This window comes from Suricata suricatta, chromosome 9 (genome assembly GCF_006229205.1).
Source record: "Suricata suricatta isolate VVHF042 chromosome 9, meerkat_22Aug2017_6uvM2_HiC, whole genome shotgun sequence".
NCBI classification, from domain to species: Eukaryota; Metazoa; Chordata; class Mammalia; order Carnivora; family Herpestidae; genus Suricata; species Suricata suricatta.
In genome coordinates, this window is record NC_043708.1 from 91,200,659 (window position 1) to 91,219,044 (window position 18,386).

Below are 18,386 nucleotides of genomic sequence, written 5' to 3' on the forward strand. Positions count from 1 at the left end.
CCCAGTTAGTGGGTTCTAGCCCCACATCAGGCTCTGTGCTGACAGATAGTTCAGAGCCTGGAGTCTGCTTTGGATTCTGTGTCTCCCTCTCTCTCTGACCCTCCCCTGCTTGCACTGTCTCTGTCTCTCAAAAACAGATTTAAAAAAAATTAAAAAAATTAAAAACCATATATCATATGTTACATGTTAATTTCCTTTTATTCTCTTTTTACCTACTAAAATTAGAAGTAGATTAAACTTTCTAGTTTGCTTGAAAGCAGTGTCCTTAAAGGTTAGGTCACAAAATGAAAGTTTCTACTGATTATAATAATGTTGGATTGGAAAACTAAGATAACCACATAAGGGAAAGGATATTCCTGGTTATCTCTTGACTTGCTTTTCCCTAACTCTGGCTATCTCTGTCCAATAATTCCTCTTTCCTTAACTATTTCAAAGACAAAAAACAAACAAAATAAGACCTCATAAGAGCAAAATCAGCTGACAGTATGCTTAGCTAAAGAAAACAGTGAGGGGAAGGGGGCACCTAGGTGGCTCAGTTGCTTAAGTGTCAGACTTTAGCTCAGGTCATGATCTCGAAGTTGTGGGTTCGAGCCCCATCTCAGGCTCTGTGCTGACAGCTCAGAGCCTGGCGCCTGCTTCTGATTCTGTGTGTGTGTGTGTGTGTGTGTGTGTGTGTGTGTGTGTGTGTGTCTGCCCCTCCCATTCCATGCTCTAAGTCTCTCACTCTCTCTCAAAAATGAACCTTAAAAAAAAAAAAGGAATAGTGAACGGGATGGGGTATCAGAGTTGCTCAGTCAGTTTAAGTGTCTGACTCTTGATCTTGTCTCAGGACATGATGTCATGGTTCAGGGAATCGAACTCCACCTCTGGCGCTGTGTTTACAGTGCAGAGCCTGCTTGGGATTCTCTCTCTGCCCCTCTGCTCCTTGCCCATGCTCTCTCTCAAATAAATAAATAAACTTAAAAAAAGAAAACAGTAATGGGGACATACAAGGCCTCTTCTTCCCCCCAACAACCCAGCAGGCAACGTGATCTGTACCTACTTGCCACCCTACTTGTACACACAATTTTTTGTTTGCTAGGTCAACTATATTTATATTAAAATATGACAACTATAAATAAAATAATAAAAGAGACCATTTTTAGATTCCAACAGAGCCAAAGTTCACGGACTGCTCGCTTGAAAACTGTCACTGAAGTCAGAAAGCCTCAGGAGAAAATAAGAGAAAAATCACTCCAGGGCCTGAATGATTCATGTGGAAATCAGAACCATCAGATGAAGACTGCAAAATGGATCAATAGCTGAAAACGGTCTCAAGTGAACAATCTGTGCCTTTCTCCTTCTCTAGTCCTTGGGGGGGAAAAAGGCCAAAAAGAAAGTACTAAAGTCTTCTAAAGAGACTGTTATTTCATTAATTATTTGAGGCAGTTTTTGTTTCATGGGAATTAATTCACACAGCCTTTCTTCAAGCTCCAGCTGCATTTGATGCCACTGCGCCTCGGCAGTGACAAATGAGAACCAAAGGAATTAGGCTGACTCTAGTAAGAAGCATGCACTGAGGCAGTTCCAGAGCTCTCGCTGAGACTGTGTCTACATGCTGGCCAGATTCTGAACAGACTCAATCTATGTAACTTCATAGTTACAGAATTGCCACCCAACAGAAGAAATTTTCAAGCTGGAATCGTGTATAGTGGTGTTCCATCTATTTCACCCACATATATTTTAAAGTAATCTGGCATCTCTATTTACTCAGATTTATTAAATTTCACCATAGTCTATGACAGTTACCTTAGAAAATCCTGTAAAACAACCAAAAGATGAACAAGCCAAATACACATATAGATGTTTAATCTTATGAACATAATTAAGAATGTAGGTTTAATGTACAAAATGGCACAGATTACAACCAAATCTTATAGATTTGTAAACTGATACTGACTTAAATGTCCGGATCACTTAAATTTTCATCAATTCCAAAGAAACATCCTAATCCTTACTCTAACCATTTAAGCTGCACACTTACAGGTTTTGTCCAGATCCTTGTTAAACACAGCATAGTGGAGGCTCCAGTTCCCAAAGACAAACCAGATCTCAATGACTCCAGTGGGCAGTAATGGAAAAGGAAACTTTGAATGGGCCACACATTATTCAAAAACTAAGACACTGCTCCTGACACAGACTTTGAAAATCCTTGGACCCAATAAGGTGCCACCTCTGCCCTAAGGGGACTGGATATCTCAAGAACGGGCCCCTAAAGATCCCTGGCCAGTGTCCCAGACATTTCAGGTAGAAACTCATTATAAGAAGCCTTTATAGTATTTGTAAACAAAGAAGGCTTAACAGAAAGACATCAACCAAAAGACCCCTTTTCAGAGTGCTTAAGAGCTCAATCTTATGTCTCAAATATTATCTCCCACATTACTTTTCTTGATTTGGTAATTGCATTTTTTTCTTAAGTAACAAGATCTGCTCTATTTCTTCTCCCTTTAGCCTAACACTTTCATTTCTAAAGCCAACAGTTTCTGGGTAACCAGGCCATCCTGCCATTGAATATAGATGCAGAGGCCTGACAAATCCTGAGTGGCCTTTATTAGTCAGGGATAACCTCTTTGACTAACAAGAAAAAGCGAGTATATTAATGTGTAGATTAATTCATCCTACCTACCATATGGCTTCCAAAATACCAGTGGAGGAAGGAAACCATTGTCCTCTCAGTTGGAGCTAACCTACATCTTGATTCACCTGGCCCAATGATTAATAACCTTGATCTATCTACATCTGGACAATTTCCTTCCAGTGGGCTGTTGTGGTTGATACACTCTGAGATCTCAAATATTTAAGGATTTACTTCTGAGTGCTTTCATAGTCCTGTGTTGTTGTTTTTTTTCAGCACTTAACTCTAATAAGATTAATCCTCTTAACACTGATATGATAATCACCAAATTTTTATACCAATATTGTTATGTAAAAAGATGGCATGTTCTGTAATTATAGTCAAATTCATGAAGTACAAATGATTTCTTTTTAAAGGAACAAACAAAGGCTTTTGGCTCTTCAGTTTAAATGTAAATTGTCAAAAAATTGGAATTTACCATAGGGGACTCACTGAGTGACATAGGACTAATTCATGCAATATAATATTCTGAATCCATTAAAAAGATATCATAAAAGAATATGTATTGGCATAACACACCACTTAGACAAAAAAGTCTGACTGCAAAATAGTATGCACAAAATAAGCCATTTTGTTGGAGAAAATGTACACAGAAAAAAGTAGAAGGGCATACATCAAAATATTCAGAATATGTAAAGACAGAGAGATAACATGCAATCCTTTCTTTTGTATTTCTGAATTTTCCAAGGTTCCGCACTGAATATTTATTATTTTTATAGTTTTTTTTAAATAGTTTCTAACATAATTTTGCAAGTCATTTATTATACTATTTCACGTCTATTATTAGTAAAGGTAATGAAACATCTTTCACCACAGAAGATTTCCAATTTAGTTTTAATATAAGAGAAGCAGTTTTTCCAGTTGCCTTTAAAAATAGCAAAAAGATTTACTGGGTCACTTCCATGTGCCTGGTTTTTCTCACATATTCTATTAAAAGTGAAACACTAAGGATAGCCGGGGGCAGGGGGGGGTAGTGGCCCACAATATATCCACAGTAATATCGTCTTATAATTTTATTTTTTTATTTTTAAATTTTTTAAATTTATTTTTGAGAGACAAAGAGAGACAACGTGAGCAGGGGAGGGTCAGAGAGAGAGGGAGACACAGAATCCAAAGCCAGGCTCCAGGCTCTGAGCTGTCAGCACAGAGCCAGACACAGGGCTCGAACCCACAAATCATGAGATCATGACCTGAGCCGAAGTCGGATGCTTAACCAACTGAGCCACCCAAGTGCCCCAAGTCTTATAATTTTAAAAAGACTCACCACCACTACCAGTGAAGAAATAGTTCAATACAACTAACTTTTACTGAGCATTTACTAGGTGGGAGGATTCTGATAAAAGGAGTACACAAAGTCCAAAGTCAAGCAAAGCTGAAACACAGGCTCAAGCAGCAAGGTTGCTTCTATGTCCCAGAGTGGAGTTTCACAGTCTACCTGCATCAGAATCTTTTATGACATGGGATAAAAATGCAGATCCCTGGGGCTCCCAAACCTACTAACTCAGAGTCTCTGGAAGCAAGACTCAGGAATTTATATTTTAAAAAGCATGCTGGATGATTGCTACTTACAAAGTTGAGAAACCCCCAGTGTTGTAAAAGATCAAGCTAAAGAAAAAGGTTAGAAAAAGATCAAGAGTCTTAAATATCAGGATTAGGAAAGAGTTGATTCTTTAGTAGATAAATAGGGCAGGGGACCAGCCAGAGGCTTTTTGTTTTAAACCTGGCCCTGCCTCTGGGGTAGGATTAATGTTTTCTTTTTCTTTTTTTAATGTTTGTTTGTTTGTTTGTTTGTTTGTTTTGAGAGAGATCTGTGTGCATAAGTGGAGGAAGGGCAGAGAGAGAGAGGGAGAGGGAGGATCTGAAGCAGGCTCTGCGCTGTCGGCACAGAGCCCAATGGGGGCCCAAACCCAGGAACCATGAGATCATGACCTGAGGCGAAGTCGGCAGCTTAACTGACTGAGCCACCCAAGCACCCCAACCAGCCAGAGGCTTTAGGATGGAGAGCAGGCATGGTAAGATCTGTGTTTTAGGTCAATACTGCTCATTAAAGCCTGAGTTGAGAACTGGAAGCACTGGAGAATTCAGGAAAGCAATCTATGACCAAGGGAAGAATAAATGGATTCCTATCCTGGTGCCAAAAAAAAGAATGAAAGAAGGAAGCTATGAAGAATTACTGATGAATAAATAAGATGACCCAAATGCTGAAATGTTAAAGCCAACCAGAGGAAGATCTGGAGAAAATTTTCCAATGGTACTTTGACGCCATCTAATTCATTCATTTATTCAACCATGGAGGCGTTACTATGTATTAAACTCAAGTCCAGATTCTAGGTCAAAAAACATGGGAACCTCTGCATTACACCTTTAAATAAATGAATTATAATATATGTGAATGGTGTCTCAATAAAGCTGTTATTAAAACACAAGGGGCTCCTGGATAGCTCAGTCAGTTAAGCGTCCAAATCTATATTTTGGCTCAAGTCATGATCTCATCGTTCATGGGATGGAGCCCTACATGGGGCTCTGTGCTGACAGTGTGGAGCCTGCCTGGGATTCTCTCTCTCCCTCTCTCTCTCTGCCCTTCCCCTGCTTATGTGCTCACATGCACACACTCTCTCTCTCTCAAATGTAAATAAACTTAAAAAAATACAAATTTTATTAAATAAATAAAACAAAACAAATGTGATATTTCCCTTCCCTAAGGGGCTGAGAGAAGCACTGGAGAGATAAATATCTGCAATGCAGTGTTGTGTCAGGACAGATGTATAAGAACACACAGGAACATCGTAGACAAACTAAGATCTGAAAGACCTAATTCATGAATAACAGTGGAGAGAGGCAGGCAAGGGGAACACTGCAAAGCAGGAAGAAGGGCAACTGGAGAAATCTTGACTTAAAGTGAAGATCTGAATGCCAGGAGGGAAAATGAGATAGGAGGCAGGCCCAGAGTGAACACAGAACAGGAAAAAAAACAATCTATTACAGCCTCACTACTCAAGGTGCAGTCCTCAATCCAGCAGCACTGGCATCAGCCGGGAGTTGTTAGGAATAGTCCTGGGGCCCCATCTCAGACCTACATCCAAATCTCCATTTTAACAAGACGACACCGAAGTTTGGAGAGCACTACACTAACATATTTATTCTCAAGACAATATCCTATAGGGAATCACAGAGGAATTTCAAGTCAGAGAGAAGCATGATGATATCTTCATTACACAAAGATCAATCTGGTAGCAGAACAAAAATCAGATTATAGGAGGTAGAGCAAAAATTGCTTAGGCTCTTTTATAAGATCCAAGAAAAAAATAATAAAGGGTCCAAACAAAGTATGGATAGTTCCAGGAAATGATAAGTGATTGGGGTGTGGGAATAAAGGAGAGTAAATGAAAACAACCTCTAAGTTTTTGGTTTGGGTACACGGATAGATGTTGATGCCATTCACAAGACAGGGAACACAAAATTAACAATTATAGTGGCTAACATTTCTCAAATATGTACAAGCATTATTCTAAGTGCTATGCATGAACTATGCCCTTTAATCCTCTTAATAACCCTACGAAGTGGATATTACTATTATTCCATCCTATAGATGAGGAAGACACAGAGAAATAGGGTAGAGTGGGATGAAGAGGTAGGGAAAAAATGACCAATTTAATTTTAAATTTGCTAGGTTTGAGGTGCTTGTAAAGATGCCCATAGGCAGTTGTCACAGAGACCTAGGTTTGTAGGGAGAGCAAACAGGTTGGAAACAGAGATTTCCAAGTTCACACCTAACTTTTAGGAGCAGATGAGACCACAGTGGGAAGAAGTGTAGGTTAAGGACAGAGCCTGGGAGTACCAATATCTAGGGGATAATAGGAGGTTGCTGAGGTTATGAAGACAAAGCAGCCTGAAAAGAGAATAGTATCTACAATCAAAATAGCAATAATAACAGCCAAGAGTTAAGTATGTATTATGTATCAGTTACTATTCTAAATATTTTTTTATCTTCTAAAAAGCTTAGGGGGTGCCTGGTGGCTCAGTCAGTTTAGCATCTGACTCTTGACTTCGGCTCAAATCATGATCTCATCATCTCATGATATGGCTCAGATCATGATCTCCATGCTAAGCATGAAACCTGCTCAAGATTCTCTCTCTCTCACCCATTGCCCCTTTCCCCCCGCAACACACACTCACACTCTCTCAAAAAAAAAAAAAAAAAATTTAGTCATCATTAAAACCACATGAGGTAGGTATTATTATCCCCATCATAAAAATTAGGAAATTGAGGCTCATGGAGGTTAAGTATCTTGGTCAAGGTCACACAAAAAATGAATAGTGAATCCAGGATTCAAATCACAATTCAAACTCTAAGTATAGGTGAATACCTTGACTGCTATGATATACTGTCTCTCTTTCAGGCAATGGAAGAGGCAGAAGCCAAGAAGGTCACAGTTGGATCAAAGTCCCCAAATAGATACAGAAATGCTGCTGCATAGGGGCACATGTATCCCAATGTTCATAGCAGCACTTTCAACAATAATCAAATCATGGAAAGAGCATAAATGTCCACCAACTGATGAATGGATCAAGAAGATGTGGTTTATATATACAAAGGAATACTACATGGCAATGAGAAAGAATGAAATCTAGCCATTTGTAGCAACATGGATGGACCTTGAGGATGTCATGCCAAGTGAAGTAAGTCAGGCAAAGAGAAGAACAGATACCATGTTTTCACTCATATGTGGAACAGGAGAAACTTAACAGACGACCATGGGGGAGGGGAAAGGGGAAAATAGTTAAGGAGAGGGAGGGAGGCAAACCATAAGAGACTCTTAAATACTGAGAACTGGGGGTTGATGGGGGTGGGGGACAGGAGAAAAGGGGTGATGGCCATGAAGGAGGGCACTTGTGGGGATGAGCACTGGGTGTTCTATGGAAACCAACTTGACAATAAACTATAAAGGAAAAATAAATAAATAAGATTGTGAAGATATTAAAATTAAAAAGTCTCCAAATAGTGTCTGGTCGATAGTAAGACCTCAGTAAATATTAACCATATTATTTGATAATTATACTGCTATGGAGTCATGCATTTATGCAAGCCACAGTTTTTAGAAGAAAACAAATGACAACTAAAGAAGGTAAAAATCAAGGTTTTCATGGAGGAGGAAAAGCAAAGAAATTTTCAGCGACCCTAATGCTTCCACTCAATTTTCTATGGCTTCAATATCCACATTTCTAAAGAATCAACTTTCAACCACATTTGCGGCTACCAGTCATTAAGCGGTGTTGCTGTACACAGCAGTGACCCACTGGCTTACAAACCCCAAAACACCTTCTGAGTGCTACAATGATTCCACTCTAGGATGCTAGCTTTAATGCTGGGTGTATTTTGTTCCATTCTACTTGTGTTTTTGTTTTCTTTTCTTTTATTGCTGAGAGTGAGAGAGTGTGAGCACAAGTGGGGGAGGGGTAGAGGAGGAGAGAGAAAAAGAGAGAGGGGGGGAGAAAGGGAGAGAGAGAGAAAATCTTAAATAGGTGCCACTCTCAGGCTCGATCCCCTGACTCTGGGATCATGACCTGGGCCAAAATCAAGAATTGGACACTCAACTGACTGAGCCACTCCGGCACTTCCATCTATTTGTTTTAAAGCGAGTAGTTGACGCTGAAGATCTCTCGGGTTTTTAAGTATCCACTGAAAACAAACATCCTCTGACCACTCCACACAAATAATAATTTGTTCTAATCAGGAGAACATATTGTCTATAATAAAACGGTAACATATTTTCAGGTAATTTACAAGTTAATATTATATTGTTTATACTCTTAAGACAAAAGCTTTATGGTTGTTGTTTTTTTTTTAATTGTTTCTAATTCAATAATTTTGTCTGGCCCAGATTCCCCCAAAGTCAAGGAGAAACAATAAATAAGGGCAATAATTGGGGAAATTGTCAGAAAAAGGAAATAGATTTCTAAAAGGATAAGTTTTTGAAATAAATTTATGTATTTCAGTCTAAAAGGATTTCTCAAAACACAGTAAGGCATTGGATGGCAAAAAGCATCTCACATAAGTGGGACATCCGGTCATCCTAGCCCTGAAGCAATGTACATAAAAAGTGCTATTTTTAAAATGAAATAAATGTGAATACCCTACCCTGCATAAATGTAAATGACAACACTTGTCAGGGAGACATGGAATAGAAAATTGACTGAAATTGACTAATTCAAAGATTTATGTACAAAGATGCTCACCATAATCCCTATCTTATAACAGTAAAAAGGCCAAGCAGTATATAAATTACAGTACATCCAGATGATGGAAAACTATGCAGTCACTAAAAACATTTTCAATGAAAATTTAATCATAAAAAATTTTCACAATACATGTTAAATTTAAAACACCATAAAAACTACCATTATGAATACAGATGAGGGGCACCTGGGTTGGTAAACCTCAGTTGGCTACACATCTGACTTCAGCTAAGGTCATGATCTTGTGGTTCATGGGTTCAAGCCCCGTGTCAGGCTATGTGCTGACAGCTCAGAGCCTGAAGCCTGCTTCAGAGTCTGTCTCTCCCTCTCTCTGCCCTTCCCTGCTCATGCTCTGTCTGTCTGTCTCTGTCTCTCTCTCAAGAATAAACCTTTAAAAAAAAGTGCTAGGGACGCCTGGGTGGCTCAGTCGGTTAAGTGTCCAGCTTCAGCTCAGGTCATGATCTCATGGTTCGTGGGTTTGAGCCCCGGGTCGGGCTCTGAGCTGAAAGCTAGCTCAGAGCCTGGAGCCTGCTTCATATTCCGTGTCTCCCTCTCTCTGACGCTCCCCTGCTCACGGGGTCTCTCTCTGTCTCTCAAAAATAAACAAAAAACATTTAAAAAAATTTTTTTAATTCTAAATAAATAAATAAATACAAATGAAAGACTTGAAGAAAATTAATAATTGACAATGATTATTTCTGGATGGTACTGGTTTATATTTAATTTTCTTTCTTCATCTGTTTTTGTATCTTCCAAGTTGTTCATGATGTATCATTTCTCTAAGCAAAAAAAAAGCTACTGAAAAGTTATCTTTTAACAGTTTTTCCAATAAATCTCTGCTTCTGTTTTTAACTCTTCTCATTTTTTCTTACCCTAGTTTAAGCCTTAAGGTCAAGGGCAGAGATTCTCAAACAGGGGCAGTAGGGAGAGGGATTTGGCCCTCCATGGGCTATTTGGCAATGCCTGTAGACAATAAAGTTTGGTTGTCACAACTGGGGGCAAGGGATGTTACTGGTTCCAGCCGATAAAGGTTAGGGATTTGGCTAAACATCCTATAACACACAAGCCCACAGAAAGGAAGGATTATCTAGTCTACAATGACAATAGTGCAGAGGTTGAGAAATCTGGTCTAAGATGAAAAAAATGAGTATAAATAGGAAGGGTAGGTAGAAATGCAGTATTAGCTCTACTGGGATTAACTTATCACTTCCATAAAAAGATATATATAGATAAATACCTAAAGAGATAGATAATACCCATCTATTTATTCTGAATTGATATATACTGAATCCAGGTTTTGACCCAAATTCCTTATTAAAATATGTATCTCCTGATTTTATGAAGAATGACTTCTGCTCCCAGCATGAGCATGATGCTTGTCAAACAAGAAGATTTTTCTCAGCTTGAGCACGTAGAGACCAATTCTGGATAAAGTTTTTAAAATACTGCTACAATAATGTTTTAAAGTAAGATGGTATCCTTAAAATAGCTAGTCATCTTATTGTATATACTTCAATATGGTAAAATGAAAAACTAAGTTCTCATTAGTCTAGTGTAGACTAAAAACTAGTCTAACACAAAAGTGTTTCAAACACAGAGACACTCCCATACACAGAAAATAGCTTATGTAAACTCATAAGAAATTACTTTCTATTATAATGTCAGATTCAGAGAATAGTTACAAAGCAAAAGTACAAGGATTTGAGGAAATGAAGTACCCTTCTCAATTTAACTAGTTACTGAATAATAATTCACTTCATAAGAATTTGTTGTATTCCCTTTTGGGGGACTGTGTGTGTGTGTGTGTGTGTGTGTGTGTGTGTGTTTGATTATAACAAAGCACAAGAGAGCACTAGGGTGAGTAGATGAAATAAAGGAGTAGGAGACCAAGATGACACAGGACATCTGTAGATGTAGACAGATAACACCTGTAGATGACAGCGTGGAAGGAAAGAGAGCAGAAAAAGAGAACATTGAAGATGCATACAGGATGATTTAGACAATCAAAGGGGAATAACAAATTTTACAATGTATCCTTCCACTGGTGAAAATGAGGGAAGAAATAATGTATTCAAGCAAAAAAGTGAAGAAAATGAGGGGGAATAAAATGCTGAAAGGGCACAAAGAGATTATAACAAAAAGGTGATACAGGGTCCATAACCCCCTAATTAAGACTGCATGAAAAATACTTTTCAAATCTTCAATCTCTGCTAGGATTTCAGTGACATTTGCTTAGATGGATTCTCCATGGCTCTTTTTTTTTTTTTTTTTTAATTCAAAATGATTCTCTAGGGAAAGATACCCAATGTCTTCTGGTCATGCAAAACCCTCCCACTCTTCTGCTTAAAGACCAGAAGGGGAGGGGCAGAATGCAATCTCTTTGTTAATTTTGGTGACTTATTCATAGCAGATACTGACTGTTCGTTCTGAAAGGCAACAGTTTTCAGCCACCAGGTCTGAGCAGAGCTATTAATCATGAGGTCTTGTCCTCTTCCTCCTCCTGGCCTGAGATGAGCAGGACTTGACCAAGCGTAGTGTTTTTCCTCCATTTGCCTACACAGCACAATGAAAGGAGAGGGCACATGACCCCTGGCAAGGACAACCAGAATTCTTCTACCAGACTCTCTTCCTCCAGCCCCAGAGCTAGAAGATCATGTGGTCTGCAGTGCCACTGACCATCTTTTTCACCATAAAAAGAGCTGTCATGTGGATGAAACCAATGGTAGACAGCATAATCTGACATGAAAGCCAGTGACAGAGAGCACCAGAGACCACATTCTAGCCTTGAATCCATGGACCTGGGTGTTCGGGTCATAGAAGCAAATAAAATCCTTTTTGGCTTTGAGTCGTGTTTCTCTTACTTCCAACTAAAACAGCTCTGGCTGGTAAACTGTTTAACAGTGTCAACTAGATGTTTGTTAAGCCAGTATCTCAGAACTATGATGTATGAATTATCCAGACCCTTTTTATTTATATACTACATATTAGCTGCCATCATAACTTGAGGTAATAAGTTTCATAAATATAAACATAATGTTTAAAGTAGAAATTCACTTTACAATGTTTATTTATTTTTGAGAGAGAGACAGAGTGTGAGCAGAGGAGGGGCAGAGAGGGAGACAAAGAATCTGAATCAGGCTCCAGGCTCTGCGGTGTCAGCACAGAGCTCAACATGGGACCCAAACCCCCAAACCATGAGACCATGACCTGAGCCGAAGTTGGATGCTTAACTGACTGAGCTACCCAGGCACCACAAAGTAGAAATTCATTTTAAATAACATATTTATTTATTTCAGGTTCTAACAAGAATCCCTGAGATTGAAGAAGTGACCAAAAGGCTAATTTTAGCACACTAAGGACATAAGGACCCAGGCATCAAAGGCGGAAACCATCAATAAAGGTAAAAGGGTAAGTGTGTGAAGGAAAGATTAAACAAACCACAAAAATTCCTTTTTGATCCACTCCTACCTCCCACTGTGAATGAACCTCCACAGAAGCGACACCTCAGTTCTGGCCTCTATAGTAAGTATCTCTCTATTGGTTGGGCTAATGTGAAACCATAACATACATTTTGAAAACAAACAATTCTTCCTGCTGCCCCACTGGACAAGCACAACTCCAGTAAGTAGGAGTTCATTTAAAAAAATTATCATTTTAGCTACAAAGAATAAACTGGGGAAGAAAATAAACTTAGCACAAGGAACTTTTGAGGATGATGAAAATGTTCTGTATCTTGCTTGTGGTAGTGGTTACATGACAAAGTATATCTGTCAAAGCTCACTAAACTGTACATTTAAAATGAGTGAATTTTATTACATATAAATTATACCTCCCTAAAGTTGTGGGAACGAGAGACAGAATGGCAGGTGCTGGAAGGAAAGGAGAGGACAAACCTCCGAAGGAGACAAATGGACAGTCTGGGACGACTCTAGAAGGAGACCTGCCAGTCGGGTGGACGGGAGGAGTGGGCGGCCCACATGATCCTTTACCAGGCGCCAGGGCTTCTTCCATAGAAACTCCTGGCTAAGAGTTTCAACCCCTTTATTTCTTTTTTGTTCTTTTTTTTAATTATTATTTACATACAAGTTAGTTAGCATATAGTACAACAATGATTTCAAGGGGCATTAAGGAATCTACTCTAGGAGTTTCAACTTCTGACAAGACTTTATACTTCATTAGGAATTGCCTAAAGTGGAGACAAATAGATCAAACTCTATCCTCCAGTGGGCGATGTGCCCCTACATTCTCCTGATGGAGGCAAAATCCATTATAAAGTAAAAAACAAAGAAGCTGAACTACCTTGGGAGATAAGATGCAAGGAAAGAGGGTCTGCCTCTCCGCTCCCACAGGTTCCTACTGTGCACCCAACCACCGGCCCCAGCCCTCCGGAGGTGGTAGTTAAATCGCAGGAACCTTCCTCCAGTGTTCCCCGACTTTGAACTGCTAAAAACACCAGGAAGATTTAAAATGTTTATCTGGCAGTAGCAACTCTCATTAAAGTTAGAACTTCTTTCTACTCTTTTAGCCACTGGGCAATACACCAAACTTTCACACTTCAAGAGACAGCACCAAATTCCAAGAGGAAATCATGAGCCTTCTGCTGTGCTCAAGCAGTCTGAAGAAGTATTTTTGAGTAGCTTACAGGTTACAGAGAGTCTGCAAAAATCCATGACATAATGGGAATTAATTTCCAGCTTCCAAAGCTAGAGCTACTGGTGTTAACTTCTGCTGTTCCCTCTCCTTCCCATTCTATATCTAATCCATCACAGAGACCTGCCTCTCAGGTTTGTCCCTTTCTCACACAACTTCTGCCTGGGCCTCAGTCTACCAAACCTTCATCACTTCCTATTTTGTTTCCTACAACAGTTTTCTTGGGAGGTTGGGTTTTTTTGTTGTTGTCTCCCCGGCTCCCAGCTCTCCTCTCTATTACTCATCCCGTTTAACAAGCCTGAAAATGGGCTTGCTTGTTTAACCGCTTCTTTGTACCCTGCTCCATTCCAACAAGTGAGCTAATCATCCCCAACTATCATTTGCAGTCTGTTTCCCTGCCATTAGAGACATCAGGAGAAAATATAGAAGGAAGGGGCAGAACAGGATACTTTAGGAAATCGAATGTACTTGCTAAACCCTAAATCAGGCACATGATTAGATGAGGTTTCTGTCCTGCTTTAAGATGTTGAAAGTAGTGTGAGGACTGTAATTTCTACACCCAAATATTAGAATTTCCAGGATTGATGGTAAGGGGGAAATGGCATAGAATGTAAAACAGAAACTACCCCAGAAAAAAATCTAGACCATGGGGCTTCAGTGGGTATGAAGAAATATAGTGGGAAAGGAAAATTACAGATATACAATCTATTGGCCTAAATGGCAGTTTCACCTAGGAAAATTTATGTGGTTTTAGTTTTTGTACTGTTACAAAATTCAGCATCCTGACACACAATGGGACTCCTAATTAAACAACTTCAGGTAATCTTGGCCATTCTAGAACATTTATGGTGTTATCCATGATGTTTGGGAAGCTCACATGAGGAGGACTACCATGCCATTTTATTGCTGCTTGTGATCTATCCAGGCCTAATTTTAAAACTCTGTTCCACAATGCCGAATCCTTCAAAGTTACTGAAAATATCTATGGGTGACATTATGATTCAGATATCCACTGGCAAGTCAAAACTAGCAATTTCAAAATCAGAAGCAATGAGATATCATGGCCACCTTTAATTCTTTTGGGAACGAGCCAGGTGGATCTAAAAACACACTGACCCACAACTCTGTGATTATACTAAAAACCTCTGAATTATACACTTTATTTTTTTGAGAGCACACACGCACACACAAGAGGGGCAGAGGGAAAAGGAGAGAGGGAATCTTAGGCAGGCTCCACAGCGCATGATGCAGGGCTCCATCCCGTGACCCTGCAATTATTACCTAAGCAAAAATCAAGAAAGAGTCAGATGCTCAACTGACTGAGCCACCCAGGCAGCCCCTGAACTGTAAACTTTATTTTTTCAAAAAATGTTTATTTTGAGAGAGAGAGAGCATGCAAGCTTTTTTTCTTTTTTATTGTTTATTTATTTAAGAACTATACACTTTAGGGGCACCCAGGTGGCTCAGTCCGTAAAGCGTCTGACTTCAGCTCAGGTCACAGTCTCACCATTTGTGAGTTCGAACCCCGTGTCAGGCTCTGTGCTGACAGCTCAGAACCTGGGGCCTGCTTCAGATTCTGTGTCTCCCTCTCTCTCTGCCCCTCCCCTGCTCACACTCTCTCTCCCTCCCTCCCTCTCTCTCTCTCTCTCTCTCTCTCTCTCTCTCTGTCCCTCAAAACATAAACACAAAAAAAATTAAAAAAAAAAAACGAGCTGTACACTTTAAATTGGGAATTGCATGGTATGTAAATTATCTCCCAATAAAGCCTTTATTTTAAAAAACAATAAATGGGGCACCTGTGTAGCTGAGTCAGTTAAGCATGTGACTCTTGATTTTGGCTCAGTCATGATCTCATGGGTTGTGGGCTGGAGCCCTGAATCAGGCTCTGAGCTGACAGTGTGAAGCCTGCTTGGGATTCTCTCTCCTCTCTCTCTCTCTCGCTCTCTCTCTCTGCCCCTGCCCCTGCTCGCGCACGCTCGCACACGCTAGCGCTCTCTCTCTCTCGCTCACTCGCTCTCTCTCTCTCTCTCTCTCTCTTTCTTTCCCCTCCTCCTCAGAATAAATAAACAAAAATAAAATAAAAATTTTAAATTTAAACCAACAAACATATTTTAACCAAAATGTTAGTTTCCAGAAATGTTATATCCTTGGAACCTAGCTATTGCCCTTAAAATGTTTATGCTGCTGGAAAAATTTACAAATGGAAGCCCTGATAACTTACTATGAGAAAACCATTATCATTTTAGCTACCAAGAATAAACTGAATGGTCTCTTGCCTTCACTGTAATGGGAGCTGATCTGTATCACATATCAAAGTCTGCCTTTAAGCTCTGAATGACATTTTTTAAAAGGGCACTTTTCAGATTTAACCACTATGTTAAATACCATAATTATGACATGTCACTAATACATCTTTCCTTATAATCTACTCCAGAACTTCCTTCCCTATAATCCTCCATGAGGGTAAAATCCTTGTGTTTATCCATTGATTTAACCTCTAATGATTTCCCTCTTCCTCTAATAATCACTACCCAAGCTTTTATCTCTAGAATCATTCCCACGTTCCAACCCATTCCCTAATTTCTACTAATAAATACACCAGCTGTCTCCCTGCTGAGGAGGTAACAACAGGTTATTTATGCCCCTGGATATTCAAAGTAGGTCAAGAATATAAGAAACAGACTGTGAGCCCTGTGAGGGAAAGGGCTGTGTCTTGTTCATTGTTAGAACCTCTCAATATTAAACAAAGTACCTGGCACCCAAGAGGTGCTCAATAAATAGTCTGGCCCACCATTAAGCTAAGGCTCATTCACAAAAAGAATAAGCCAACAAATAGCCAAGTGACAAGATTACACTTAGGCATAAATGTATTTAGAAGGCAATTTAAGCACAACTCACTCTTGATGTCTAAACCCAGTCTGTCTTTACAATGGATAAAAGGTGAATTTTAACAGAGTGTGTGATGAAGCTATGACCAAAACCCAATCCTTGCAATTTAAAAATCACAGTATTTTAAAAAAATTTTTTCTCCAAAATTATCTTGGGAGAAAAAAAAAAAAGCTGATCTAAAACCAAGGGCAATTTAGTATCCAGGCTCTAGTTAAGCAGCCTACAATTAGGCAACTCACTGATGGACCCCTCACCACAGTGAAGAGTGGAGGGCTATACAAAGGAACTAAGGAATGTTTACAAACCTGAATCTCTTCAGAGGAAAATGCCTCTGACACGTCTCAGTACCTAACCTCATATGTTCATTATGAGGAATAAATGAGTTATTATATGTAAAGCATTGAGAGCAAGCAGTACCTGGCACATTGCACTGGTACAATATTTATTAATAAAATAACCAAATCAGTTTCCAATTGCATTCATTCATACATTAGAGGTCTACAATGTCTAAGAAAATTACCAGGTTTAGAGAGAAGTTCCTACTGTGAAGTCTTTCAATCTTTGGCTGGAAAAAAAAAAAGGAGGGGGTCCCAGAGAGTGTTACAATCAAACTCCTCATCTCATGGTTGAAGAAATTAACCATATAACTCATATTTGTCGAGACATTCACAAGTTGCAAAAGCTTTCCCATCTATTGCTAGGTCTGATCTCACAACAGCCTTGTAAGAAATGCTGGGCAGGTATAATTAACTCCATTTACAGATATGAGACAACCAAACAAAAGAAGTTAAGTGACTTGCCCAAGGTCACACAGTAAGCGAAAGGGCCAGAATCCAAGTCTCTTGATGATGGGTCTAGACTTCTACAACAAGCTACAACTTGGGTCCCGGCTTTACTTTGGGTCACATTTGGAAGCAATGATTCTAATATCCTTAATAGAGATTCTGGGGCAAACGCGAACTTGAAAAATTAAGGCAATTCTGTTAACTGGAATTAAAGGTAATTAACTGTTAGCAAAACACCTACGTACACTGGAGTTATAGTATAAAATGCCATGACTATACACATTCACAAAGCACCACACTGTCCAAGACAAATTTTCATAAGACTTCAAAGGAACAGTTTTCCAAAACATGCCATTCATGGATTACCAGACCCAGAGAATACTGACGGCGGTTTAAGAAAGAAAAGGCTGCCACTTTCCTTAAGGCTCGCCCCAGAGGATGGCGAAGACATGGAGCATAACAAGGCTCTAAGGGATTACACGTAGGTAGCAAACTCCCAGGGACAAATGAGAACCAAGCATCCCAGCCCATGAATCATCTCGCATTTATCCGGCTGCATCTTCCTCAAGGGCTCACCACCCCCAGGGAAGCAATGTGAAACCCGGCAGCTAAAGGTGAAAAATCGACGGGCGACCGTGTTTGCAGGACTCCAAATAATTTCACAGAAAGGCTGGCTGGCGGTAGAAGTGGCACCGCATACCAACACAAGACGTTATTTTAAGCGCCTGTCCCCAAGGGAGGGACCATCTGATCTACCCGATCAAGCATCTCCCGCAACCTGGCTTTTTCCGAAACCAAGCCGGCGGGCAGGGCAGTCCCGGTGGCGGCCCCCTTTCCAATCAGAAACCCGCTGAGGACCCAGCCCAGGAAGCGTGGCAGGGGCCAGAGAGACCCCCGAGGCAGGCCTGCGCCCGGAGCGCCCAAAAGAGGAAGACGCCTCTGCGGCAGGCCGCCCGGGCCGGGGGTTTTGAAATGCTCGGGAAGGGGTGGTGCAGCCGCGCCGGGTCCCGCGCCCCCGCCCCTCTCAGCCCGACCGCGGGCGGCTCCGGGCCACGAGGCCCCCTCCCCGGGGCGCCTCACCTTTGTGTAGAGCTCGGACGCGGCCATGGCGGGGCCCCGCGGCACCGACGCCCCCCGCCTGAGCGGAGGCC

General features: G+C 40.3%; 1 protein-coding gene across 5 annotated transcripts in view; it reads right to left on the bottom strand.

The window, feature by feature from the left end:
- Positions 1–18,380, bottom strand: part of MYO5A (myosin VA) — a 192,451-nt gene extending 174,071 nt beyond the window's left edge. For all 5 annotated transcript variants that reach the window (XM_029950496.1, XM_029950494.1, XM_029950497.1 and 2 more), the window contains exon 1: positions 18,316–18,380. In XM_029950496.1, coding sequence (XP_029806356.1) covers positions 18,316–18,342 — 27 coding nt within the window. In that variant the 5' untranslated portion in view covers positions 18,343–18,380. The remainder of the gene's footprint in view (positions 1–18,315) is intronic.
- Between the last annotated feature and the right edge of the window lie 6 nt (positions 18,381–18,386).